This window comes from Adiantum capillus-veneris, chromosome 15 (genome assembly GCF_014529385.1).
Source record: "Adiantum capillus-veneris isolate H3 chromosome 15, ASM1452938v2, whole genome shotgun sequence".
NCBI lineage: Eukaryota > Viridiplantae > Streptophyta > Polypodiopsida > Polypodiales > Pteridaceae > Adiantum > Adiantum capillus-veneris.
Window position 1 is genome coordinate 122281373 of NC_140945.1, and position 27121 is coordinate 122308493.

At 43.5% G+C, this 27121-nt stretch overlaps 1 protein-coding gene across 3 annotated transcripts in view; it reads right to left on the bottom strand.

The window, feature by feature from the left end:
- Nucleotides 1-372: 372 nt before the first annotated feature.
- The window catches only part of LOC147441409 (peroxisomal membrane protein 11-5-like), a 66691-nt gene continuing 39942 nt past the window's right edge, over nucleotides 373-27121 (bottom strand). For all 3 annotated transcript variants that reach the window (XM_086483056.1, XM_086483057.1, XM_086483058.1), the window contains 7 exons: nucleotides 2914-3120; nucleotides 2395-2469; nucleotides 2223-2297; nucleotides 2015-2095; nucleotides 1325-1378; nucleotides 1065-1232; nucleotides 373-905 (listed from right to left, as the gene is read on the bottom strand). In XM_086483056.1, coding sequence (XP_086339182.1) covers nucleotides 873-905; nucleotides 1065-1232; nucleotides 1325-1378; nucleotides 2015-2095; nucleotides 2223-2297; nucleotides 2395-2469; nucleotides 2914-3105 — 678 coding nt within the window. In that variant the 5' untranslated portion in view covers nucleotides 3106-3120 and the 3' untranslated portion in view covers nucleotides 373-872. The remainder of the gene's footprint in view (nucleotides 906-1064; nucleotides 1233-1324; nucleotides 1379-2014; nucleotides 2096-2222; nucleotides 2298-2394; nucleotides 2470-2913; nucleotides 3121-27121) is intronic.

Genomic DNA, 27121 nt, shown 5'->3' on the forward strand with positions numbered 1-27121 from the left:
TCTTCAAATTTGGATGTCACAAGGTTTCTTTTGAAAACGTCCCTTTGACAAAGTAGAAGCAAACAATTGGTGTACATACCATAACGGCTTGGTTCCTAAAGGTCTTTCCTCCCAAGGGCAAATTATACTTGAAAATAGGTATCCTTCAAGTCTTAAGAAAGAAGTCTATGTTTATTGTCTATGGAAAATGAAGCATTTGAATATAGGTCCCATATAAAAGGCCCTTGAAGACTCCATTGGGTTCCTAACATTGGTGATTGTCTTTGGGGGATATGGTCCCAATGTATAGTGACTTGACTCAAACTTGATTAATTTTTGCCAAGCTTTGCTAGATAATTAAATCTGCTCCAAAAAGTTTGCTCCCCAAGTACAAACACGTGAAATTTGGCAATCCTTTCTCAAGTATATTTTGTAATTGTGAGTAGGCAGGCACACAAGGAGCCTTTGTCTAAAATATGTGTGTCAAATAAGTGGCTAGGGAGGTTCGAATATGTGAAGACCGCATTGGCAATCAATAGTTTAGGGTTTCAATGGTACAATAATGTTGTACTCTTGCTTGCCATGCTGAACAAGTTATAGGATTCGTTCTCTTGCAACGGCGGCGGAGAACAATAAGGGGAAAATGATTAAAGACTGGTGTTATGATGTAGCATCATTACAATCTTCGTCTCCCTTCAACTAGCAAGGAAATCACCACATAAGGCCCCAATTCAGATGATTTTGCACCTTCATAATGTGCACGAGAATGTGGATCATAATGTAAAAGAAGTCCTCAAATGGCAACCTCTTAGACCATTTTATTTTGCTAAAAAAAAATCAAGATGTTCAATATGGAGCTTTCCATGGGCTACAGTTAAGATCTAAAATCTGTGTCAAAAACTTTTCGCCTTTGGGGTAGGAAGCAGCTGCAAAAGACAGAAAGTAGGCATGTTATTATTGCATTGCACAAGGTAGCCGTCTGGACATATATTTATAAAAGACATCTCTGGCGCTAATTTTAGAAACTCAACCTGGCAAATACCATGTCTTAAAAAGAGTGTGTTATAGCAGAGAAACCCTCTTACTTGATAGCATGAAATCAAGGATGTCACAAACCCAAAACCTCCTGTTACTCTCGGTGTAACTCTTTTGGGTGCCAACTGGAGAAGCCCCACTGCCACAACCACATCCAGTGACGACTTAATCCAGAGTAGTAGCCGTTGTTGTAGCTGTCTTTGCAGCACTTGGCCCTCCTAGGATTATCATACATATTGGATTGGTGAAACCTTTGCCTTATGCCAACCAATGAAGAAAATGATTTAATATGCTCGAAGCACAAACTCACCGAACGATCATTTACTGATTGCTGTCTTCGAGCCAGTCGCAAAAGCTCGACAAACTGTATGAGCATGCATCAACAAAATTCAAGCTGAAGCTTATGAATGCATTACATACAAAAGTTGGAGGTAAGGCTGCTACTTGAACACCCTATTTCATTAACAAGCATGTGCTGCATCCTACAAGTGGCATCCTCTTTTTGGCCTTAGTAAAGCATTGACCTCTTGGGAGAAATTGTGGACCGTTGATCCTGTGGATTAGTGCCACATGGCAAGTTAATGATGACAAACTTTTCGTATTTCTATATTTTTTAAGAGAGGCATTAACAAAGCATTGCCTTTTATGTAGGCCAGTGTGAGAGAGTTGGCATTTGGTTTCCTATTTATATAAAGAGGGGCATTGAGCAGTGGGTCACACACGGTCTTCCTCAATCCCTTTACGTCACCCATTGCGACTTTTCACCCTGTTTTATTGTGGGTTTTTTTTTTAAATGCCACAACAGGCTAGGCTAGTTGTTTACTCCCCCACTAGAGGCATACTCTTAGCAATACACTCTTTGACAAATTTGTCCAATCAAGGCCCATGACGACGCCGCCTCCCAACCTTCGCAACCATCCCGCTTTTGACATTACCTCTTCTTTCACATAGCTCACAATCAGTTTCAAGCTTTTTGATATTTCTCAAGATAGTCAAGTACCTCAAGTAGTGAGCTGGTTGAACAACCCCCCAGGAAGCAATATAGAGAGATCTTTGAAATCAGTTCTGTACGCTCCTTATTCTGAGAAGCAACAACACAGCTGATTAAGAAAGGATTACCCATTTGTAAGTATAACCTATTCTGTTCAATGCCAAGGACATCTATTTTCAATGCATGAAAGCACCCAATAAGAGGAACAGGAGCAAACCTTGTAAATTCCTGTCCGGCCTGCCCAAACAATCTGGTCCAGAGCCAGGAATGTTGCCATGAGTGAGCTTTTGGTCTGCCATGATTGTGAAGAGAAAACTGTTACCTTGCTCTGATTGTTCCTAAACAGACAGACTGGTTGCACTGAATTAAGAGTAGAATGGACTGCTTGCCTTTGCAAGAACGACAATTGGTAGAGGCGTAGATTTAGCCGCAGGAGTTAGCAGGGCTTCCAGCTCATTGACAGACTGTTCAGGAGATAAGACTGTTAGGTACGCATAGCAAAAAATCACAACCTATCATTATGTGAGCGTGAGCACAAGTGTGCGCCATGTGAGCCTGCATTTGCTTGAATTGAGTGCATGTCCACATATATGCCTATGGCTAGCGCTGTAAGTGTACATGAGCTAAAAGAAAACGTGTGTGTGTGTGTGTGTGTGTGTGTGTGTGTGTGTGTGTGTGCGTGCGCGCACGCGCACAACCACACACGTGCGCGTGCACACTTCTGTATATGCTTACACACATACTAACTGGCTGTGGATATGCATGTATGTGACAGATTTCTGATCGCACTGCGAACTGTGAGTATCTGTATACCGTGAGAAACAGTAAGATGTATGCAAAATTTTAGTGAAGCTGAAACAAACACTCATTTTTGCAAGCCTTCAGAGCTTGAGCTTTCAGTGTCACACCTTCATTAGGCGAAATACTTTACGTGCTAGACTAGTGGATTTGTCGACTTCGCGAGCAACACCAGCCTCACCAGCACTTATAAACTTGGATCCATATTGAATGGCTCGGCAAATTTTATCCCGTGCTTCTGCTTGACTTAGAAAGGCCTTGACAAGAGCAAGCTCAACTCTTGTAGCATTCAATGACTCCATGTCTTGTGAAGATCACTGTTCAAAGAACAAATTCAGGTTGGCACATTACTCGTCATTAAAAAGGGTGCCATCATCCATGCAAAACCAATCTAGTGCAAGATGGAAACAAACTCCTGTGTGGATGGTCATAAATTCTCTGAATCAATTATGCTGGCTCTCCACCACCAATACCAGTAGTCCTCACCATCATCTAAATGTCGGTAGTATGGGTCCAACATAGTCCTCATAAGAGCCTCAACCAGACACAAGTACACCTCCCATAACATACAAGATAACGGTATTTCCTTTAGTTTTTTTAGCTTCATACTTTCATGCTTGCCCAAGGAAATGAATCCCTACATGATTAGCAGACTTTTTTGAAACATAACTCCTCTGTGTGATATGAGGGCAATCGCTCCTCTCCTTGCACACACACGAATGTGAGCTTTTGCTTGTAAGCATGCACACATGTGTGAGCTCTCTTTTTTCCTCATAATGTGCAATTATATTGATTACCAAAAAGAAATGTACGTGATCAAATGACCAATCAAACAAATATGTACAAAGGCTTAAAGACCTATATTAGTCATGAACAAGACAAGCCCACAGCAAAGGAGTCGTGCTCGAGAATCGGGCAATGAATATTGCCGCCAAGGTGCAATCCTTTGACACAGAAATTGTAATATCTTTAGATGAATAAGAAATAGTTTTGTGCAAACAAAACTAATTTATGAATTTATTGGTACCAATTAATAATTTTAAGGACGGGTAAAATTTTTCAATGCAATGCGCCATCTATTACCAGTTCCGAATAGTATGATAAGTAGAATAGTAGCTGGATTCAATGCAAATCGTGTCTGAACAAACACATGAATAAGATGGTGTCCCCAATTTTTATCTGAAAGTCGCGAATTGAAGCCGAAGCACACAATGTTTTTGAAGAAGTGTGTGTCGAAGCAAAGGAATTTTTTATGAAGAATGATCATACTTGTTTGTCAAACAATGAAGCTTAATTTGAAGTCATTGGCTCAAAGATGGAATCTACTCAATGGAGTGGAGATTTTTTCATTACTTTATGGTTATACAAGTTTTTGTTGTATGCCCTTGCTTGGATGTATCTTTACTTGTGTTGGAATTAGGGTTGCAAGAAAACACACACACCTTGGAGAAGACGAAGGAAGCTCAAGGCACACAACAGAGAGTGTATTACTTAGTGTGCAATGGAAAGATAGATAGCCGTAGAATGATGGCCATATATACAATGCACGGGGGGAAAAACCTCCTAGTGAGGGAAAAAATGCCCCGACGGTCCTAAGTGTGTTCACACACATCGCTACCACATGTATATGGTAACAAATCCCCCCTCGAGTGATGCGGTGAACGAGAGCTGCCATATAGAGTAAAGGGAAGTGCCATGCCCTCAGGACATGATAAGTCCACAAAGGGCAGGAAGCCCAAAGCTTTGCGGAAAGCTTCAAACTTCTCAAAAGACAATGCCTTTGTGAAAAGATATGCAAGGTTGTCCTGTGTTGGCACATAAACCAAGGCTCAAGCTAATCTCTCCTACTGAGAGCCTCTCCCTGACATAGTGGCAATGCACCTCAATGTGCTGATTTGAATGCTACTTTCAGGCTACCTTCTCATACCAAGCACGAGGAGATTGCTTCAATCCATACAAAGCTTTCTTACATCTACACACGTTATCCTCTTGTCCTTTCTTGACAAAACCGCGAGGTTGCGTTACATAAACTTCCTGAAATATGCCACCATTCAAGAAAACAGTAACAATGTCTGACTGACATACATCCCAACCAAAATGAGCAGCCAATTCATATAGAAAACGCACAATAGTCATACAACAAGTGGGAGCAAAAGTCTCGACTCGTTGCAAAGGGTTATGCCATTTTCCTGCGCATAACCCTTTGCAACGAGTCGATCCTTATAGCGATCAATCTCACCATCTAGCTTGCGTTTCAACTTGTAAGCCCACTTCGTACCAATGGCCTTTGTGCCACGAGGCAAATCACATAGTCCATGTGTCATTTTCTATAAGTGCATCATATTCTGATTACATGGCAGCCATCCAATTTTCAAAATTCTGTGCTTCATCAAAAGACAGAGGTTCCTCAACATCATGTAAGCTAGACAGAGCCAAAGCATAACAATGTGATGCATAAGATGCATGGCGAGAACCTGAACGAGTGCGACTAGACAAAGGTGCATCAACCATTTTGGCATACCTTTAGCCTGCTCATTCTCAGCCCTTTCTTCATCAAGTACAAGAACACCCTTCGACACAAGAACATGTTGCATCATATAAGCGCACATAGGGTAACTGTCCCCATCCAACCTATCCTCAGCAGCAAACATCTTGAACACATATGTGTTGTTGTCAGCCATGGCAAATGCTGCACCTGATGTGAAAACTGCCCGAAAAGAGGAGAAACAGAGTGGGAACAACACGTTCTATATAGCAAAAACCATAGTAGACTATACGGGACCTGTTATGCAAAAAACAGCACTGACAGAAATTGTCACATGACACATCAAACCCTATGTGTCCATGGACAAGCTACAGCATTATCAAGGTTCAGTCAATCCAGTCAGTCTAGATTTAGAAGTGATCTTGTACTTTTGTGAGTCTATTCGTAGACCGTGCATGCCCAGTCACTTAGTATAGATGCATATCCTCTGATTGCACACAGCATAATCATAAGCATTCTCATCAGAATCCATCAGAATCAGTCAGGGGAATTTTCCAGTGCATTAAGCCTATTTTTGGTATTTTTCACATATTAATTTAAGTGACTTTCCAACAAAAGTAGGTAGGGCAATTTTGCTAAGTTTGTATATAAGCAAACTAGAGTTAGCACTAAATGGTAGAAGAGGCAAAAGGAGCCAAGCTCAACAGGCCACTTCTCAGCAAGACCAAGCCTTCGTGGTTCCCTCCAAGCAGCAGATCCCCCCATTGCCTAGCGTTTTCAACAAGAACCATCGCCAACCATCCTCAGCCACTAGCGCTTGCATCAGCATCATCATCCATCGCCAGAAAGCAGACAAGCTAGCGTTTTTGGTCCAACTTCAGCCTCTAGCGTTTTTGGTCCCAGATTCAGCCCTTGCAGATTCACCAAGGCAGCGTTTTCATCATCGAAGAGTAGCAGATTCAGCCCATAAAGAAGTAGCAGATTCAGCCCGGTAAGAACCTCTGTTTTCAACCCTAAACCTCCAGATTTTCGGTGACAAAGACCTTCAAAAACAGCCCCCAAAATCAGCGTTTTCGGACTAGCCGCAGAATTCAGCCCATAGCGTTTTTGGACAACAGATTCTCACTTGCAGATTTCAGCCCTTAGATTGGTGTCGTTATCCCCGTCGTCATCGTCGACATAGCCTAGACTTGCATCAGTCTTATGCATACCATTTGTACCAGTTTGTGCAATCATAAGTAGACCACTCTCGCCGACAAGAGTGGGGCCTTCGGAGGAGGGTTTTACAACGTCTCTGGTGTCGTATCTCTCTTCTCTCTCTATCTCTCAGTCTCATACACTTGCACGCACAGTGTCCATTCACTTTGTTTGTGATTATAGCACTCTCTCATTAAGAACGGAAGGCTCACCCTTCCATAAGAACAAAAGGAACCTTGAGCACAGTTCGGAGCACTCATCTTGAGCAAAGCGCAAACAATCATTCCGCTACACCTAACATTGGTATGAGAGCTTTGGCAGTGTTCTGTATCACTCAAGGAAAGAATCACAAGAACCACTTTTTTTTTTTTCGCTTGTTGAGGTCGCATGAACCCAAGTTCGCTTGGGCGTGTCGATTCCTAATCGTGTTTTTGAAGAGTGACAGGAATCCCAAGAAAGAAGGGCTTGTCCAGCCTCCCCTTGTGTCTCTTTTCACTCATTGAGAGCGGACCGTGCACTTAGCGGCCGGCCAATCGACGTGAGGTGGGAAAAAGCAACCTTGGTGTGAGCGCAAGGCCGCCAAGGGGTGCGCCCGCGGAAAAGAGTAGAACTCGGGTGAAGAGAAGATCCTTCTCAAACACAGATTGCAAGCACAAGAAGAACCTCAAGAACCCTCAAGAACCCAAGATCCCCAAGAACCCAAGTTCCTCCTGAACTTAAGAACCCAAGAACACAAGAACCCACGACTTCAGAATGGTCATCACTCGAAGCGGAATGGATACTTCGCTCGGCGGTGATGAGCATGAGAGAGGCGAAGAAGAATTTTCCCCACCACGAGGTTTTTCTGACCCTTCCCCATCTACATCAAGGATTGCACTAACTCCAATGGAGAAGTTGGAGCTGCTGTTTCTGGAACAGAATTTAGAACGCGAACCAAGAAATGCAGAAAGAATAGCAGAAAGAAAGGCAAGACAAGAACAGAGAGACCGACACATGCAGGAGTTCTTGCGACTCTTTTTTCACGTACCGGCACAAATGCAAGAGATTCAGGAGACGGAGACTCTCTCAGTCTCTTCTTCTCCAAAGCATGACACAGGATAAGCATGATGATGATTTGAATGCCAATGATTTGCATGATGATTTGGATGTTAATGATAAGCATGATGATTTGCATGATCAAGATTTGATTTCTCACAAGCATGATGATTTGCATGAAGATGATGTGATTGTTCACAAGGATGATGTATTAGTTGATGCTTTTTCTAGCGAAGCTAACCTCGTTGTAGATTCGATCAATCACGAAGAACCGATCTTGGCTTTCGAGTCGAGGTCCAAAGAACCCCCACAGGATGATTCGATCATTCAGGAAGAACCGATCTTGGCTCTCGAGCCTAGGTCCAAAGAACCCTCACAGAAAGTATTATGTGTTCGCATGATTGATACGCACGCATTGTTCGAGTGTTTCATTCGTGATTGTTTCCTGTATTTTAGTCAGCGTCTTTATGTGATCCCTTTTCCTAGGCATGACATATTGTATGTTGAGCACGTTTCACTCATGGATGAGCACGAATGTATGCGGATTATTCATGAAAAGTTGAAAGGTATGTATGTAAGAAAGTCACATTCTATGTCTCTTCCTTGGCACACATTCGTAGACAGAGCACATGAAAGCATGAGCACCAAGCATGGCCATTTCCGTTGTGAATTGCCACAGTTGATTGCTTTAGATCAGAAGGGAACGATTCGATCTCATTGTTTGCGTGTGTCTGGTGAACGGTTTGACACTCCATCTATTTGTTCATCTACATTGCATACACAATCTTTGAGGAAGACGAAGATTTTTTCCATTCACTTTACATGGAATGGGTATGTTCATGATTTTGTGTTGGAAATGGTTTCAGGAATTTTCAGCCATGGAGATTCTTGAAGAAGGAAGAAGCATGACTCTAGATGAAGTTGAAGCATCGAAGGAGCCACAAAAGACTTTGAGTCGCTTTCGGCGCGGCCCAAAGAAGCAAGCTTTTCAGACCTTTATGAAGTTCAAGTACCGCACGATCCTCACATCAGAGTGGGCCGGCAAAGAGTCCCTTCCAGGATTCCGGATGCTATTGGCGATCTCCCTTGACGCCATACAGTTCGCTACCAGTACCTCACTTTGAAAACGAGGGGATGTCACGTGACACATCCAACCCTATGTGTCCGTGGACAAGCTACAGCATGATCAGGGTTCAGTCAGTCCAGTCAGTCTAGATTTAGGAGTGATCTGGCACTTTTGTGAGTCTATTCGTAGACCGTGCATACCCAGTCACTTAGTATAGATGCATATCCTCTGGTTGCACACAGCGTGATCATAAGCATTCCCATCAGAATCAATCAGAGGAATTCTCCTGTGCATTTAGCCTATTTTACCTATTTTTGGTATTTTTCACTTATTAATTTAAGTGACTTTCCAACAAAAGTAGGTAGGGCAATTTTGCTAAGTTCGTATATAAGCAAACTAGAGTTAGCACTAAATGGCAGAAGAGGCAAAAGGAGCCAAGCTCAGCAGGCCACTTCTCAACAAGACCAAGCCTTGGTGGTTCCCTCCAAGCAGCAGATCCCCCCATTACCTAGCATTTTCAACAAGAACCATCGCCAGCCATCCTCAGCCACTAGCGCTTGCATCAGCATCATCATCCATCGCCGGAAAGCAGACAAGCTAGCGTTTTTGGTCCAACTTCAGCCTCTAGCGTTTTTGGTCCCAGATTCAGCAAGGCAGCCTTTTCATCATCGAACGGTAGCAAATTCAGCCCATACAGAAGTAGCAGATTCAGCCCGGTAAGAACCTCTGTTTTCAGCCCTAAACCTGAAGATTTTCAGCGACAAAGACCTTCAGAAACAGCCCCCAGAATCAGCGTTTTTGGACTAGCCGCAGAATTCAGCCCATAGCGTTTTTGAACAGCAGATACTCACTTGCAGATTTCAGCCCTTAGACCGGTGTCGTCATCCCCGTCGTCATCGTCGACATAGCCTAGACTTGCATCAGTCTCATGCATACCGTTTGTACCAGTTTGTGCAATCATAAGTAGACCACTCTTGCTGACGAGAGTGGGGCCTTCGGAAGAGGGTTTTACAACATCTCTGGTGTCGTATCTCTCTTCTCTCTCTATCTCTTAGTCTCATACACTTGCACGCACAGTGTCCATTCACTTTGTTTGTGATCATAGCACTCTCTCATTAAGAACGGAAGGCTCTCCCTTCCATAAGAACAAAAGGAACCTTGAGCACAGTTCAGAGCACTCATCTTGAGCAAAGCGCAAACAATCATTCCGCTGCACCTAACAGAAATTCTGCACAAAATGACAAAATAGCCTGTACAGTACTGCCTATAGTGGAAACGGAGACCAAAATGAGCCCGAATCAGAAATCTGAGCAGACTAAGCTCTTAAAGCTTACCCGAAATTTTTGTCGACCTACGAACGCTCGCTAAAGCTCAGTAAAATCGGAGAAAGTGAGCAGGCATGTGTTGGAACTGCTGGCAACTAAGTCCGAGACGATGCAACCTGCTCTGATACCAATTGTTGAAATTAGGGTTGCAGGGAAACACACAGCTTGGAGAAGATGAAGGAAGCTCAAAGCACACAACAGAGAGTGTATTACTTAGTGTGCAATGGAAAGATAGATAGCCCTAGAATGATTGGCGTATGTACAATGCAAGGGGGAAAAACCTCCTAGTGAGGGAAAAAATGCCCCGATGGTTCTAAGTGTGTTCACACACATCACTACTGTGGAAGACAAAGATAGTCTCAGCAAGCGAGAACTGTCTCCTAGAACGTCGAACAGTAGAGCAGTCACACGACAGTAATTACCAAGGCAGTTACTACAATAACTTCTAGAAGGCTATAAATAGGACCCATTACATTGTAATCGGGCTTCTTGCCTCTTACTCCTTACTTCCTAGTTCTATTAGCTTAAGCTTTGAAGTATTCTCAACTACAATCTCTTCATCTATAACTTCATCTTGTAATCGTTACTGTAGCTGTAATCATTTGAGCTTCAATCAGTTATATTTTGTATTGATTGTCTCTATACTATGAATCTGAAACACTTTGCAGTTGTCCAGTCTGTCTCATTCCAGTCTACTATCTCAGTTCAAATAACTATTTCAACGCAGTCTCTAGTCTCTATTCCAGTTTAACTGACTGAACTAACGACTTACCAGTAGCTCTAAATTCCAACACTGAAATCGGCTATCTTCAAAGATCAACTCCAATTCCATTTTGGCAATCATGGTGGATAGAGTTGATTGCTCGTTGACCAGTAAACTCTTCTCTCCCAATTGAAATTTTCTACTGTAGAAATGGCACCCAAAACCAGTCGTGGTCGTAAACAGTCACACAGTGTTGATCCTATTCCTGAGGAGTCAGACAGAGATTCTGATCCTAAGAAGAACCCGGTGATTGAGACTGAGACTGAGGAGGAGTACAGTCATGATCATGAGGCTAAGGACTCTCAACACTCCAGCTAGTCCAGGAGGAAAAGGACTGAGCGTGAAGAACGCAAGTCCAGAAATTCTCGCACCACACATATGAAGGGGGCTAAGGCAGCAAGGGTAATCGCCACAGTTCCAATAGGAAAGCCAGAGAAGAGACAGCAATTGAGACTGATGAGGAAATTGATTGGGATGCTGATACAGACCATTACAAGAAGTCTTTAAGATGGAGTCAAGTTCCTAAGGTCAGGAAAGACAGAAATGATGATGATCGACATGATTACACTTCTTCACTGAAAATTTCTTTCCCAATGTTCAAAGGTGAGAAGAAAGATGATCAAGATGTTCATATCCAGGATTTTGAACAGTATGCTGAGTTGAAAAATATTGATGAAGATGACTGGGGGGATACTTTCCTCAGACACTAAAAGATGCAGCAAGGAAATGGTACTACCATTACCAGCCTGCCAACTCAGATCATATAATAAATTGTTGAAGGCTTTCAGACTGGAATATTCAGACAACAGAGGTGATGAGGACATTCTTTGTGAACTGGATAAAAATGAAGCAAGGGAAATTATCAGTCAAGAGTTATGTTGAGAAAATCAAGGAGCTAACAAGACAGCTACAGGAGCCACCATCAGAAAAGAGGCTGCGAGTATGGTTTTTAAATGGTTTCCGCAGTAAAAAGCTTAGGGAACAGGAGGTGCCTGCACCAACAAAGAAATTTAATGATTTGGTGCAGCGAGCCCTGAAGCTTGAACAGCACGCGAAGAAGGAGAGGAGTCACAAGAAGAGGAGGTCTGGTGGTAGCAGTGATTCCACTGAGAATTCTGATTCCAGTAAAACCTCCAGTAACTCTGAAAGCAGCTCAAATGAAAAGAGCAAAGACAAGGCCAAGAAAGGGTCTTGGTCCAGAAAGATTGATGAGATGGCCAGGCAGATTGCTGAAAATTAGCCAGACCAGACAACCGGTTAGAAGAATGGAAACCTGGTGTTCAAGGTGCAAATCTAAAGATCATGTTTCCAGTGAATGTCCACAGTGTACTTAATGCAAAGCGTATGGTCATTTATGGAACAATTGTGGAATTCGCATTCATCACTTCAAGAAAGGGAAAGATTTGTCCGTAGTGGCATTTACCATTGTTGGACCAGCCAGACTGGAGACAACCAGTGTACCCCAAGAGGAGAAAGCAAGCACCAATGGTACTGGTACTGGGCGCCGCAGATACCAGGGAGGTACTGGCCGGGGCCGGGTCGTAGTAATTTTTAGAACAGAAGTCTGAACTCTTATACTTGTGTTAAGTATGGGCATTTTGCGACTCAGTGTCCAGAACACCTACTACTGCGGCTACTGAGGCGAAGGCCCCAGAGCCAGTTCCTGTTAGACCAGTTACACGCAGTAAAGGGGTGGTCATTGAGGAGATTCCAGATGAGCCAGTCAAACCAGTTAGTCCTGAGAGTAGCAAATGGGCTCAGCAGAGAGAAGTGTGGAAGGCAAAGGGGAAAGAAAATGTAGTTGATGAATGGCAGGAGCAGAGAGAACTAGTGGCTAAGATCACAGAGGTTTTAGCCAAAAAGCTGTCTGAGCAGCCTGAGAGTTCTGACGCGCGAGTCATTCAGAAGATACCAGCCCAGTCTTCTGAGAGAGCACAACCAGATCAATCAAGATCTGGAATTCCTGAGACCATGTTGGCTACAATACAAGGACTGATCGAAGATCTAGCAAATGACAAATCAGATACAACTGCAACCGGAAGCACTGGACAAGGCAAGAGTGGTATCAAAACAGAAGAATGGAATTATGCAGATAGTCTTGATTCTACAAGTTCTGAGAATGACTCTGATAAAGAGAGAGAAGACATTCATGTCAAGATTTGTGACAGAATTCAGAAACTCGCAGTCGAGTTAGATGAAATTAGAAAAACTTTGCTTGAAGCAGCGAAATTCATCAGGCAGCGAAGGAAGGCTGAGGCGGAAGCCAGAGCAGTTGGCTTGGCTGCTGTCAGAGATGATGAAGTGCCAATGATCCAGGTAGACTATAAGGTTAGAAAACAGTGGGAACCACTATCTGGTGTGATATTGGATGGGGAAGAAGATGTAAATATCCTGAGGGCGCACCTTCAGCAAAGAATGGGTATTACAAACCTGAAACCAGCACCTTTCAAAGTTCAAATGGCGGATCATTGGGTTATGCAGGCAACAGGGATGATAGAGAGTATGCAGATAAAAGTGGACAAGGAAAAGTTCAAGACCAGTTTTCTAGTATTAGATGTGCAAGGCGCATATGGGATGCTACTAGGCAAGCCATGGTTGCGAAAAGCACAAGCTGTTCACGACTATGCCAATCAGACTCTGACGATACAAGGTGCAAGTAGCAGAATTCATATTTAGACGAACAACACTAGTAGCTAGAAAAAGGAGTTGCGACCAGAAGAGCTTTGCCAGAAGTATAAGGTGAAGAAAATTGAGAGAATGCTAGCGGCAATCAATATCTTTTCACTAGTTGAAATAGATTTAAATGCAGTATTATAATTTATTGGATAAAGATCAGGCGGAAAGACAAAAAAGGCAATTTCCAGAACAGTTTACTGAATTAAATTCTGGGGAACGACCAGTTCAGTTATCAGGAAGGTCAGATGAATCAGTAGATTCCAGTACACCAGAGGCTTCTGAACGAACACAATCTGGAGAAGTTACTGAAGATCAGAACAGCAGTTCAAAGCTCAAGGGTCCGTCTTGGGACTATACTGAAGGATCGACCAAAAGAAAGGGTGGTGGGCCTAACTGGTTGTTGCCAGATGATCAAGAAATAGAAGAATGGAATCTGGGTTCTGAGGAAAATCCCAGAATGATTAAAGTCAACAAGCATCTGAATCCAGTGATGAAAGAGAAGGCCCGACACATGTTCCAACGGTACAAAGATGTGTTTGCATGGAAACATACTGACCTCAAGGGAGTGGATCCAAAGGTATGTCAACACCGAATACCATTAAAACCTAATGCAAGACCAGTGCGGTTACAACGCTACAGGATAAATCCAAATTATGCTAAGAAGGTCAAGAAAGAAATTGACAACCTTCTGAAGGCTGGGTTCATTACTGAAGTAGCTAGTAGTGACTGGTTATTTCCGATTGTGAAAGTACCCAAGAAAAATGGAAAGCTGAATCTGTGTGGATTATCGGAAGCTGAATGCTCAGACCATCAAGGATCCCTTTCCATTACCATTTACAGACATGCTGCTTGATGAAATTGCAGGATATGAGATGTATAGTTTCATGGATGGAACCACAGTGAATATAATCAATTACAGATTACTCCTGAGGACCGAAGTAAAACCACTTTTATCACTGAGTGGGGGGCGTTCATGTATCTAGTTATGCCGTTTGGTCTGTGCAATGCTCCGGTAACTTTTCAACGATGCATGATGAAAATATTTAGTGAATTTCTCCACCGATTCCTGGCGATATTTATGGATGATTTCACTGTATATTCTGCGGAGGATAAGCATTTACTTTTTCTGGAAATGGTTTTCCAGCGTTGTCATGAGAAGAGGATGTGTCTAAATCCATTCAAATCTGTTTTCTTGGTTTGGAAAGGACAATTGTTGGGACATGTAGTGTCCAAAAATGGTATAGAAATGGCCAATGACAAGATTCATATTACCATATACATGTGGTAGTGATGTGTGTGAACACAGTAGGACCGCCGAGGCATTTTTTCCCTCTTTAGGAGGGTTTTTCCCCCGTGCATTGTATATACGCCCATCACTCTAGGGCTATCCATCTTTCCATTGCACACTAAGTAATACACTCTCTATTGTGTGCCTTGAGCTTCCTTCGTCTTCTCCAAGCTGTGTGTTTCTCGCAACCCCAATTCCAACAATTGGTATCAGAGCAGGTTGCGTCCTCCCGGGCTTAGTCGCCAGCTCCTCTAGTACACGCCTGCTCACTTTCTCTGATTTCAGTGAGCTTTGGCAAGCATTCGCAGGTCGACAAATACTTCGGGAGAGCTCGTAGACCTTGGTCTGCTCAGATTTTCGATTTGGCTCATTTCGGCCTCCGTTTCTACTACAGGCAGTACTGCACAGGCTATTTCGTCATTTTGTGCAGAATTTTTGTCAGTGCCGTTTTCTGCATAACAGGTGCCTTACAGTCTTCTACAGTTTGTGCTATATAGCACGTGTTGTTCCCGCTCCGTTTCTCCTACTTTCGGGCAGTTTTCACATCAGGTGCGGCATTTACCATGGCTGACAACAACAACACAGATGTGTCCAAGATGTTTGCTGCTGAGGACAGGTTGGATGGGGACAATTATCCTATGTGGGCTTATATGATGCAACACGTTCTTGTGTCAAAGGGCGTCTGGAATATTGTACAGGGCATTGATGTACGTCCTGGTTCTGAGGATGTAGGCGATGTTGAGGATGTTGCAGGTCTTGCTGCAAGGATTGCAGCTGTTAGAGTTGTTTTGCCTACGGCAGAACAAGCTCGTTGGGATGTTAAGGATGCGTAGGCTCATGCATTGATTGTGTTGTCTGTAAAGCGCACCATTGTTCCTCATATCCGTTCAACAAAATCTGCAAAACGGGCTTGGGATATTCTAGCAGGTCTTTATGCAAGCCGAAATGAGGCTAAAATTGCTTTGCTGCGTAAAGAGCTGGAGTCGAAGATTATGCATGAGGAAGATGATATGGACACTCTCCTTGCTAGTGTCAAGGATATCAATGAGCAACTTATTTCTGCAGGAGAAGTCATTTCAGACAGTTCCCTTGTGCAAACTGTCCTTGACGTCTTACCAGATTCCTACCAGACTTTTGCTAGTACTTGGAGACTGATGACCCAAGGAAATCCTGAAGTTGTCAAGTTTGATGCATTATGCACATTGCTGTTGCAAGAGTCACTTTCTAGAAAAAACAGGACTAGGCAGTGTGCAGTTGAACAGGCTTTTATTGCTTCTCAAAGAAAGGGTGGTAACAGTAATGCATCCACTTCTTATGGTTCTGCTGCGAGTGACAAAAATTCTGTTCCTAATGCTTCTGTTGGCAACACTTCGTCTGGCAATTCTGGTGATAAGGGCAAAAAGAAGATGCGTTGCCATTATTGTAAAGCTAATGATCACTTGATCAAGTCGTGTCCTAAGTTGAAGGCCAAAGAGGCTAAGAAGAAAGAGGGTGGTTCCACTGCAAATGCTTGTTCCACTACAAATGCAACCATTGTTGAGTCTTCTATGAAAGGAGACTGTGATGCTATGGTTGATGCAAAATAGGCTTTTAGCACAGAGTGCACTTACAATCCTGTTGTCCATGATGCATGCTTGTCAGTTGTTGCTGCAGATTCACATGTGTGGTATTTTGACAGTGGTGCTACAAAGCACATTACTTCACATCGTGAATTGTTTACCTCTCTCGAATTTGTCCCTCATCGGAATTCTGTCACTTGTGCCAACAATGCCTCTTATCCAGTTCAGGGAGTTAGAAAGATTGTGCTTACTGCTGCAAATGGCAGTTCCTTCACACTTGTTGATACACTTTCTGTACCTGGGATCAAGAAGAATCTCTTGTCTGTATCCGCACTTGCTAGACTTGGACTTGTAGTCAAATTTGTGGATGATAGATGTACAGTTCATGATCTCAATTTTGGTGATGAAGTTGTTGCATCTGGCCTTTTGTGTTGTGGGCTATATAAGCTCACTTTGTATGACAAGTGTGGACAAAATTTTGCAAATGTTGTTGCAGATTCAAGGCCTATTTCAGATGCAAAACTTTGGCATGCACATTTTGGTCATCTGAATTTTGTTAGTTTGCTGCGTTTGCAGAAATCTGATATGGTTGCTTCTTTGCCGCCTCTTGAAGCACCTATCAAACATGTTTGTGAAGGCTGTATTTTGGGTAAGATGCAGTGTTTTAAGTTTCCAAATGATGGTTCAGTTCGGGCCACATGCAAGTTGCAACTTGTGCATAGTGATGTTTGTGGGCCCATGCAAACTCCGTCCTAGGGCAATTACCTGTACTTCGTGACTTTCATTGATGATTACTCCAAGCATGCATGGATATTTCCGCTTAAAGCGAAGTCCGAAGTTTTTATGTGTTTCAAACAATTTCTGGCTATGGCTGAAAATGTCTCGAAATGTACTATGGGCACCCACCGTTCCGATCGAGGGGGGGAGTATATGTCTCATGAATTTAATGCATTTCTAGCTAGTCGTGGGATAAAACACCAATGTACAGTGCCTTATACACCTCAGCAAAATGGTGTTGCTGAGAGGAAAAACAGGTCACTGACGGAAATGGCACGATGTATGGTCAAAAGTCAAGCTTTGCCGCATTCTTTTTGCCTTGAGGCCATCATGTGTGCCACTTATGTACTTAACAGGTGCTCTACGAAAGCTTTGCAGTCTATTACTCCGATATGAAGCATGGCATGATAGAAACCCTTCTATTGAGCACGTGCGTGTTTTTGGCTGTTTGGCATATGCTTTGGTGCCACAAGTGCACCGAAGAAAATTGGATGATAAGGTTGTCAAATGTATTTTTGTTGGTTATAGTACTGAAAGCAAAGGTTACAGGTTGTATCATCCGCAAAGAAAACGTATTTTGGTTTCACGGGATGTAGTGTTTGTGGAAGATTCTGTTCAACCCTTGTTGTCATGTACTAGAGACAGTAATGTAAGCTCACAGGACATTTATGACACTTTATTGTCTCTTTTCAGTGGTGGAAATATGAATGTAAGTTCCAATGAGGCAAATGTACAACCTATGGGGTTTCTGAAAATGTTACAGATCAGCCTATTATTGATGCAGATATACATGATGTACTTGATGAGGAAAGGGCTGAAAATGAGCAGGCTAGAGGTATGCCAAAATGACTGGTGCACACTTTGCGTGATAGTAAATTGGATGCACCTTTGTCTAGTCGTACTCGTTCAGGCTCTCGCCATGCATCTTATGCATCAGATTGTTATGCTTTGGCTGTGTCTAGTTTACATGATGTTGAGGAGCCTCTGTCTTTTGATGAAGCACAGAATTCAGAAAATTGGATGGCTTCCATGCAATCAGAATATGATGCACTTATAGAAAATGACACATGGACTTTATGTGATTTGCCTCTTGGCAAAAAGGCCATTGGTACGAAGTGGGTTTACAAGTTGAAACGCAAGCCGGATGGTGAGATTGATCGCCATAAGGCTTGACTTGTTGCAAAGGGTTATGCACAGCAAAAAGGCATTGATTATGAAGAGACTTTTGCTCCCACTTGTCGTAGGACTATTGTGCGTTTTCTATGTGCATTGGCAGCTCATTTTGGTTGGGATGTACATCAATCAGACATTGTTACTGCTTTCTTGAATGGTGACATATTTGAGGAAGTTTATGTAACGCAGCCTCGCGGTTTTGTCATAAAAGGACAAGAGGACAAAGTGTGCAAATGTAACAAGGCTTTGTATGGGTTGAAGCAATCTCCTCGTGCTTGGTATGAGAAAGTTGACTTGGTCAAACAAGGCTTTCGTAATAGTCCAACAGAAAGCACATTGTATGTAAAGCGTGAGGGTGATGTACCAAATGAGAGACATATTGCTGAATTTAAGGTTGATTTGAATGCTACTTTCAAGATGAAAGATTTGGGGTTGTTGCATCATTACTTGGGTATACAGTTAATGCAGTGTGATGGTGGTATTGCATTGTGTCAGAAAAGTTACATAGAGACATTGCTATGTAAGTTTGGACTTGAGGATTGCAAACCTATTGCCACTCCCATGGAAACAGGTTTGAAGTTGAGTCTACATGATGCTGGCGATCCTGCTGATGTCACTCTTTATCAAACTGCTGTTGGTTGCCTCATTTATGTATGCAACACGAGGCCAGATATTCAGTTTGCAGTCTCACAGGTCAGCAGATTTATGCATAGCCCAGGGTCTAAGCATTGGCAGGCTGTCAAGAGGATTTTCCGCTACCTTAGTGGCACTTTACATCTTGGCTTGTTTTATCCCAAGGGGGGATCATTGCTGCCAGACTTACATGCTTTTTCGGACTCAGATTGGGCTGGTTGTTTTGACACGCGAGTGTCCACAAGTGGTTTTTGTTTCATGCTTGGCAGTTCATGTATATCATGGTTGAGAAAGAAGCAACCTACTGTGGCCACTTCGAGTTGTGAGGCTGAGTACAAGGCAGTCTTCACAGCTACGGTTGAGTGTGTATAGCTCAGACGCCTTATGGCTGATTTGGGTGTTGGACAGGACACTGCCAACACTATCTACACTGACAGTCAGAGCGCATTGGCAGTTGCGAGGAACCCATTTTTTCATGCTCACACAAAGCACATTGAGGTGCATTACCACTACGTCAGGGAGAGGCTCTCAACAGGAGAGATCAGCTTGGCTTATGTGCCAACACAGGACAACCTTGCAGATCTTTTCACAAAAGCATTGTCTCGTGAGAAGCTTGAAGCTTTCCGCAAAGCTTTGGGATGTGCCAACACAGGACAACCTTGCAGATCTTTTCACAAAGGCATTGTCTCGTGAGAAGCTTGAAGCTTTCCGCAAAGCTTTGGGCTTACTCCCCTTTGTGGACTGATCATGTCCTTAGGGCATGGCACTTCCCTTTACTCATGTGCCAGCTCTCGTTCACCGCATCACTCCAGGGGGGATTTGTTACCATGTACATGTGGTAGTGATGTGTGTGAACACAATAGGACCGCTGGGGCATTTTTTCCCTCTTTAGGAGGTTTTTTCCCCCGTGCATTGTATATATGTCCATCACTCTAGGGCTATCCATCTTTCCATTGCACACTAAGTAATACACTCTCTATTGTGTGCCTTGAGCTTCCTTTGTCTTCTCCAAGCTGTGTGTGTTTATCTGCAACCCTAATTCCAACACTTCAGTGTGTCTATAGGCCAAGGCACCCACCGCAATGCATCAGAACTGGGTTCTTTCTTGGGATACATCAATTTCTATAGAAGATTTGTGCATCAGTTTGCTTCCTAGGCATTACCTTTGTATGAGCTCACAAAGAAAAACAGTGAGTTCAATTGGACTACTGAATGTGAAGAGAGCTTTCAGAAATTGAAGAATGCCATTATTAATAAGCGGGTACTCAGACAACCGAATTGGGAGGTCATTTTTCATGTACATGTAGATGCATCAGGGCTAACAATGGGAGCCATGTTAGCTCAGCCAGTAGGGGGACTGACTATCCAGTATATTTTGCCAGCCGGAGATTCAGTCACGCTGAACAAGGATATACAACCACTGAAGGGGAAGCTCTGGGAATGGTTTCCAGTGCTACTAAATTTCGACACTATTTGCTAGGCAAGCTATTTCATTTCTATGTGGATCATCAGGCATTATTATTTTTTATCAACAAAGTTATTATCCAAGGCAGATTGTAAGATGGATGATGTTCCTGATGAAATTTGAATTTCACATTTTTCATAAGCTTGGCAAAAACCATTGTGGTGTTGATTTCCTATCCAGGAGTATGGATGGTTATTCTGAAGCATCCCTAAGAGATGAGCTAGTGGATGCAGAACTTTTTTAGATGACTACTGAGGAAACAACGAATCCAGAGTTGTTTGACATATATCAGTTTCTTTCTAAGGGAGGATTTCCCGAAAGCTGGACTCAAGAGTCAGAAGAAGGCCCTGATTATTAAAAGTCTAAAGTTCACAATCATTGGCGAATCACTTTACAGACTTGGGGTTGATGGGGTTCTTCGAAGATGCGTGCCCATGGAAGGGAGAATGCAAGTTATTTCAGAGGTACATGATGGAGACTCTGGAGGACATTTTGCCACTGATGAGAAAATTTTACAGGCTGGATTGTGGTGGCAAACTTTAATATCAGATGTCAGAAGCTTTTGTTAAACATGTGATATATGCCAGCAGATGGGCAGACCCACGGCAACAGATATGACTCCTCTAACTCCAGCGTAGCCACTGGGAGTATTTATGAAATGGGGTCTGGATTTCATGGGTCCATTCAAGAAAATTATTCCAAGGAAGAATAGATATATATTAATGGGCAACTGTTATGTCACCAAATGGGTGGAAACAAAGGCTCTTCTTGACAACACCGCGAAGTCCACTGCTGTGTTTTTGTTTGAAAATATTGTCTGCCAATACGGATGTCCTGTGGAGATTGTGCATGATCAAGGGACACACTTTATAAATGATACTATGGACATCTTAATGGAAATTGGAACCGGCCCGTAGGGCGGTAGGCGTTGGCTTTCACCCGAAATTCTTTACTTTATACACACACACAGAGCACTTTGCAAAGAGAACCTGCGACGGGAGTTAACACTTGAATACACACACGGCTCGGAAGCTAGAATGCTCCGAGCAGACGCCGACAACCTGTAGGCCCCAAAATTGGCGCCCCTTTCGATATTTCTTTATTCTTTAGGAGGGTAAATTACAAGGTAAGGTCCTGGGAATCCTTCACGTGTATCCACCTAGATACCATTTGATTTGGCCAAATTTCGGCAGCATAACAACCCCAAAACTTGCGCGAAACCAATTCCCCTGCTGGAACTCGCTTGCACTATCGTATACCCTCTGATTCCTGTCCAAAAACAGTAAATTCAGCACGCTGTATTTACTGGTTTTTGCCCTGTTTTCAGCCCCAAACAGTCCCCTAACTGTCCTTTGCCAGTGGGGCACGATTCCCAATGATCATGGCGTCCGTACGGCTGAAAAACAGTGAATTTACAGCGCATACACAGCGCTGATTTTGCACCTGTACGGTGAGGTTATGACCCTCACCAGTGCCTGCTTTGGAGTAGCAGTTAGCTACCCCTGTTCCTGCTCAAGGAGGCTCTTGCCTCAGCACAAAAGCATGAACCCACACAACTGTACATCAGTCAAATGAGTAGCCCTCTTGTGGGGCATCACATAACTGCACGTAGGGGAGAGAGAGAGAGAGGTGTGTAGTGTGCAGGGCATCACTCCTAGCACCACACTGTACATGAGAGGGAAAGGAAACACTCCATAGCTCTTAACCTGTGACAAAAGCTGAAATGAGGCCTCTCCCAGCTTAAAAATCAGCGCCCATTTTTCTGCAAGAGGAAAGTTCACGAAAATGTGACACTTGGCGCATTTTCAAGCATTTTCCCGTTTTGGGTTCGCCGCTTAAAAATATCCCAACCGACGCGTCAGTTGACTTCGCGGCAGAGTTATAAAATGTTCCCCTAGTCATACCGGAGGTAATGACGCGAACACATTTCACGGCCCAAAATAGCAGTTCCCTAAATTTTAGGAGATGCTTCCGTTGGGCTGCCACTGGTCTTTTGACCATCTATCCTCATTGGGACCGCATCCAAAAGTGCAATGTGGCCCAAATGTCGGATACTTTTTGTTGGTAGTCCCACCTTGACTTTACGCCTTAATTGAGTTCACTTCCTAGTATCCACCAACTTGCTAAGTGCGACGGGGGGACCTATATGATCTTGCTCTGAGCCTAGACATCCTTACCATACGAATTCCAGTGCCGACCACTTCCCGGCTACGGGTGAATCTACCGTTCACATTGGCCATACAATGTCCGACCGTTTGCTACTTCAAAAAGAGGGTCTCAAAACAAATAAAATAAACCCCATTGGAAAGAAACCAACAACCAAGGTTAGCAGTTGCCACATCTCTGTGACATGGTTAATGACTGCCACGTCCTCGTGACATACCCCCCTCTTGAAATCGCAAACGTCCTCGATTGCATACCATAAATACACGCCATTGATGATCTTGTGCTATTAACACTCTTTTATCATCGCATGTATCCGCAAGAAAGGTCGTAACATACATAGATACAAATGACTTAATGAGGCCTTCATACTTTTGCCATTTCCATCTATGGCACTGAACTCATATGTACATTTGATGTACTAGCTCTATCATTACCCCTCCTTTGCACACGTTGGGTTGGGGCATAAGTAGGTTGTAACCCAAAGGCTTCAAGGTAAAGCTGCAATACATTTGGTGACTCTGACAGTTCATGCTCTTCCATCCACTTTGCATCCATAGGCGGATAGTTCTTGAACTTCACCAAATAGCGTCTTACAACTTGTCCTTTAACTTTTCTGTCCTTATGTGCCAAAACTTGCTCAGGTACCAGGATCTCATCAAGTTCCTCAACTTCTGGCTGATCCTCAACTGGCATATCTTCTGGCACATCACCCACGAAGGGTCTTAGAAGACTCACGTGAAACGCATTATGAATCTTCCACGCATCAAGCAATTTCAGCCTGTAAGCCACATCGCTGATCTTGTTAAGCACTTGAAAAGGCCCATAGTAACGCATGCTGAGCTTAGGAAACAGCCGTTCCTTGCCCTTCATCTTCTTTAACCTTGCCTTTTCGAACCTTAAGAGAACCCAATCACCAGGTGATAGTAACAATTCACGACGGTGACGATCAGCAGCCTTTTTCTGTTTTTCCTAAGTCTTCTCCAAGGCAACTTTAATCTTCTTATACATCTCATCCATGTTCTCAACATATCGATCTGCCTCAAAGATCTTGTCCTTTGTGTGCAAAATGGGAGGAACCTTTTTGCCGCCTTCAACAATTTCAAAAGGTGCTTTGCCAGTAGACGAATGCACCGTATTATTGTACGCATACTCAAGCATAGGCAAATACTGTTCCCACTTACCCTTATTATCTAACACATAGTATTTCAGCAGATCTAAGACAGTAGAATTGGCCTCTTCTGACTGTCCATCGCTTTGTGGATGAAACGAAGACGAAAACTTGAGCGTAGTGCCCATGTTCTCAAACAATCCTCTCCAGAACAAATTGGTCATGCGAGGATCACGATCACTGATAATCGATTGTGGCATACCATGGTACTTAAACACATTGTACATGAACAAGCGTGCCATCTGATCAGATTTTATCTTCTTCCTGACAGGGATAAAATGGGCCTGCTTGCTGAACCTACAGATAATGGTCCATATACCATCATTCCCTGTTGGCGTTCTTGGAAGATCAAAGATAAAGTCCATAGCAATGCTTTCCCATGGCTTATCCGGAATCGGCAGTGGTTGTAACAACCCTGGTGCCTTTTGCCTGTCAAACTTGACCTTTTGGCAAACTATGCATGCTCGCACAAAGGCATCCACATCTCTCCTCAAGGTAGGCCAATAGAAGAACGTCTCTATCGCTTTAATTGTCGCATCAATGCCACGATGCCCTGCATACGGTGGGACATGACTCTCTTCCATGACCTTATGTCGCAGTGGCCTAGTGACACAAAGTCTGCCATGCATCATCATAAAACCATCTCTGAGGAGGTAGTGCTCGTGATGTTGCCCCTCTTGTAACTGTTCAAAGATGCTTGCAAAATCTTCATCAGCAGTATATTGTTCCTTCATGTCATCTAACTCATGATGATAAGGAATTGACACAGCTAAAATTTGTGGCTTTCTTGATAACGCATCAGCCACAACATTCTTCTTGCCTTCCACATGCATAATCTGGAAGTGGAACATGGAAAGAATGTTTGCCCATCGCATATGCTTTTCGGATAACTTTGACTGTGTCAAGAAGTATCGCAAGGTCTGATGATCTGTTTGGACAACAAAATCAACACCTAAGAGGTAGTGCTTCCAGCTAGAAAGCGCATGAATCACGGCCAAGAGCTCTTTCTCATAGACTTGCATAGTCCTCTCTGGCCCTTGCAAAATTCGGCTTTCATAAGCTACTACCCATCCATCTTGCATTAGCACTGCTCCGATGCTATTACCACACGCGTCACACTGGACCACAAATGACTTCCTGAGATCTGGCAAAACTATTACGGGATCTGAAGTCAACTTTTCCTTTAAGAGACTAAAAGCTGAAATCTCTTTCTGGGCCCATCTGAAAGTGACCTCTTTCTTTTGCAAAGCATGAAGAGGCGATGCTATCTCTGTAAAATTCCTGATAAACCTTCTATAGTAGGAACACAATCCCAAGAAGCTTCTGACATCGTGCACAGTCTTCAAGTCTGGCCATGTCTTGATAGCTTCGACCTTTGCGGGATCCATTCTAACACCATCCTTTGAGACTATGTGGCCCAGAAAGTGGATCTCTTCGAGGAAGAATTCACTTTTCTTAGGATTGACAAGTAACCTGTGACTGCGCAGCTCTTCGAACACAATGGTCAAGTGACGCCTATGCTCCTCTTCATTCTTCGAATACACAATCATGTCATCGAAAAATGTTCCAACAAACTGTTGATGCGAGCGGAAAATCCGGTCCATCATTCTGTTGAACGTGGCAGGAGCATTTGTTAGCCCAAACGGCATCACTAGAAACTCATAAAGACCAAATGTCGTTCTAAACGCAGTCTTGTGCACATCCTCTGGGCTTATACGAATCTGATGGTACCCACTCTTAAGGTCTATCCTGCTGAAAATTGCAGCACCCTCTAAACGATCGAGAATATCATCAATGCGAGGAATAGGAAACCTATTCTTGATGGTATTCTTATTCAACGCACGGTAATCAATACACATGCGCCATGAGCCATCCTTCTTCTGCACTAGGAGCACTGGGGAGCAAAAGGGTGAAGAACTAGGCTGAATCAGCCCCTTCTCTAATAACTCCTCAAACTGGCCCATAATCTCTTTCTGCTGCGCCGCACTAACCCTGTAGGGAGGTCTATTCGGTGGGCTACAGCCTGGCACCAAATCTATCCGATGGTCCTCAGGTCTCTCTGGCGGCAATTGCGACGGTAATGAATCAGAAAAACAGTCACTAAACTTTTGCAAAAATGCTGACCTTTCTTTATCTAACACAGATAAATTTGACTGATCACTATCTGAGACATCACGTGCAAAAATCAAGTACACAGAAAGATGATTCTTTATTACAGAAGTGATAGCAGAAGCGGATACAATAGGGACTGACTCTCCTTTAAGCTTTACATCCAAGATGTGAGTTTTGCCCCTATGCTGTACAATGATCTTTTTGTTGTAGGCATCCAAGACTCCATGCACTCAGAACATCCACGGGATCCCCAACAAGGCGTCACAACCTTCCAGCGGCATGATGTAAAACTCTTCAGTGTCCACATACGACTGAATATGCAGACGCAGTTTTCCAATGATGGGAGTAACACACTCTGAGTGGCCAAGACATGCCAACCCTGCCTCTGAGTGTACCTCTCTTCAGCTTTGATGCCGAGCTTCATAGCTAACTCTGGTGAGATAAAGTTGGCTTTGGCCCCTGGATCAAAGAAGATGAGTGCCGTCTGATCCCTAACTTTACCCCATGCCCTGCATAACTCACTGGCATCTGTGCTGGGCATGTCACCCACCATGTCTGGCACTAAACCTGTCGTGGGTTTAGGCTTCTTGCCTTTCTGGTCTTCTTTATCCTCTGAGTCAGCTGGCCTTTTCCTTTGTGGACAATTGATAGAAATATGACCAGGCTGCTCGCATATAAAGCATTTGTTCTCAGCCATTAGGACCTTCTTTTCCTCGAGCGACTTGCGCACAAAAGGCTTCATTTTCTGTTTCTTTGCCTGCGCTCCAGAAGTCCCAGCTGAATCCTTATCTTTGGTGGCCTGTTCTGACCCCTGTGACGCATCAGGAGCCGTTTTCACAAAGGGCTTCTTCGCTGAATTTTTCTTTTGCTGCCCTCCTTTATCACTGCTCGGAAATCCACTGTCCTCTCCTTTCAACAAGGCAAGACCAGTGTTCGCAACTTCCATAAGCTGAGTAAGGGTAGCCACTCTATTCTTTGTACAGTAATCGCGAAGCCCTTTAGGCAGCCCACAACAATACTTCTCTATCTGCTCTGTCAATGGCACAAATCTGTAGGAGGTCACTGAGAGTAATGCTTTACAAAACCTCCTATTGTACTCCAGCAAGCTCTTGCACGAAGCTGCCGTAAGCTAGTGCCAATCTGTCAGGACATCGGCTTCAAATTCATTTGATAGCCAGGCAGGTTCAAACATTTGCTTGAGGTAAACCCAAGTGGCGGGTGCCTGTCCTTGCATTAACAATGTCGTCCACCATGTAAGCGCATTGTCCTTTAAGAAAGTGGCAGCTTTCCTGACCTTCGAGGCCTCTGTAAAATTCCCTCCCGCATAAGCTGTATCAAACTGCTAGAGGAAAGTGAGTGCCTTTGTCTTGTCCTCGAAACCACTGAAGGTACTGAACTTTACTGCTGCACCACCTTCTTTGTAAGCCTTC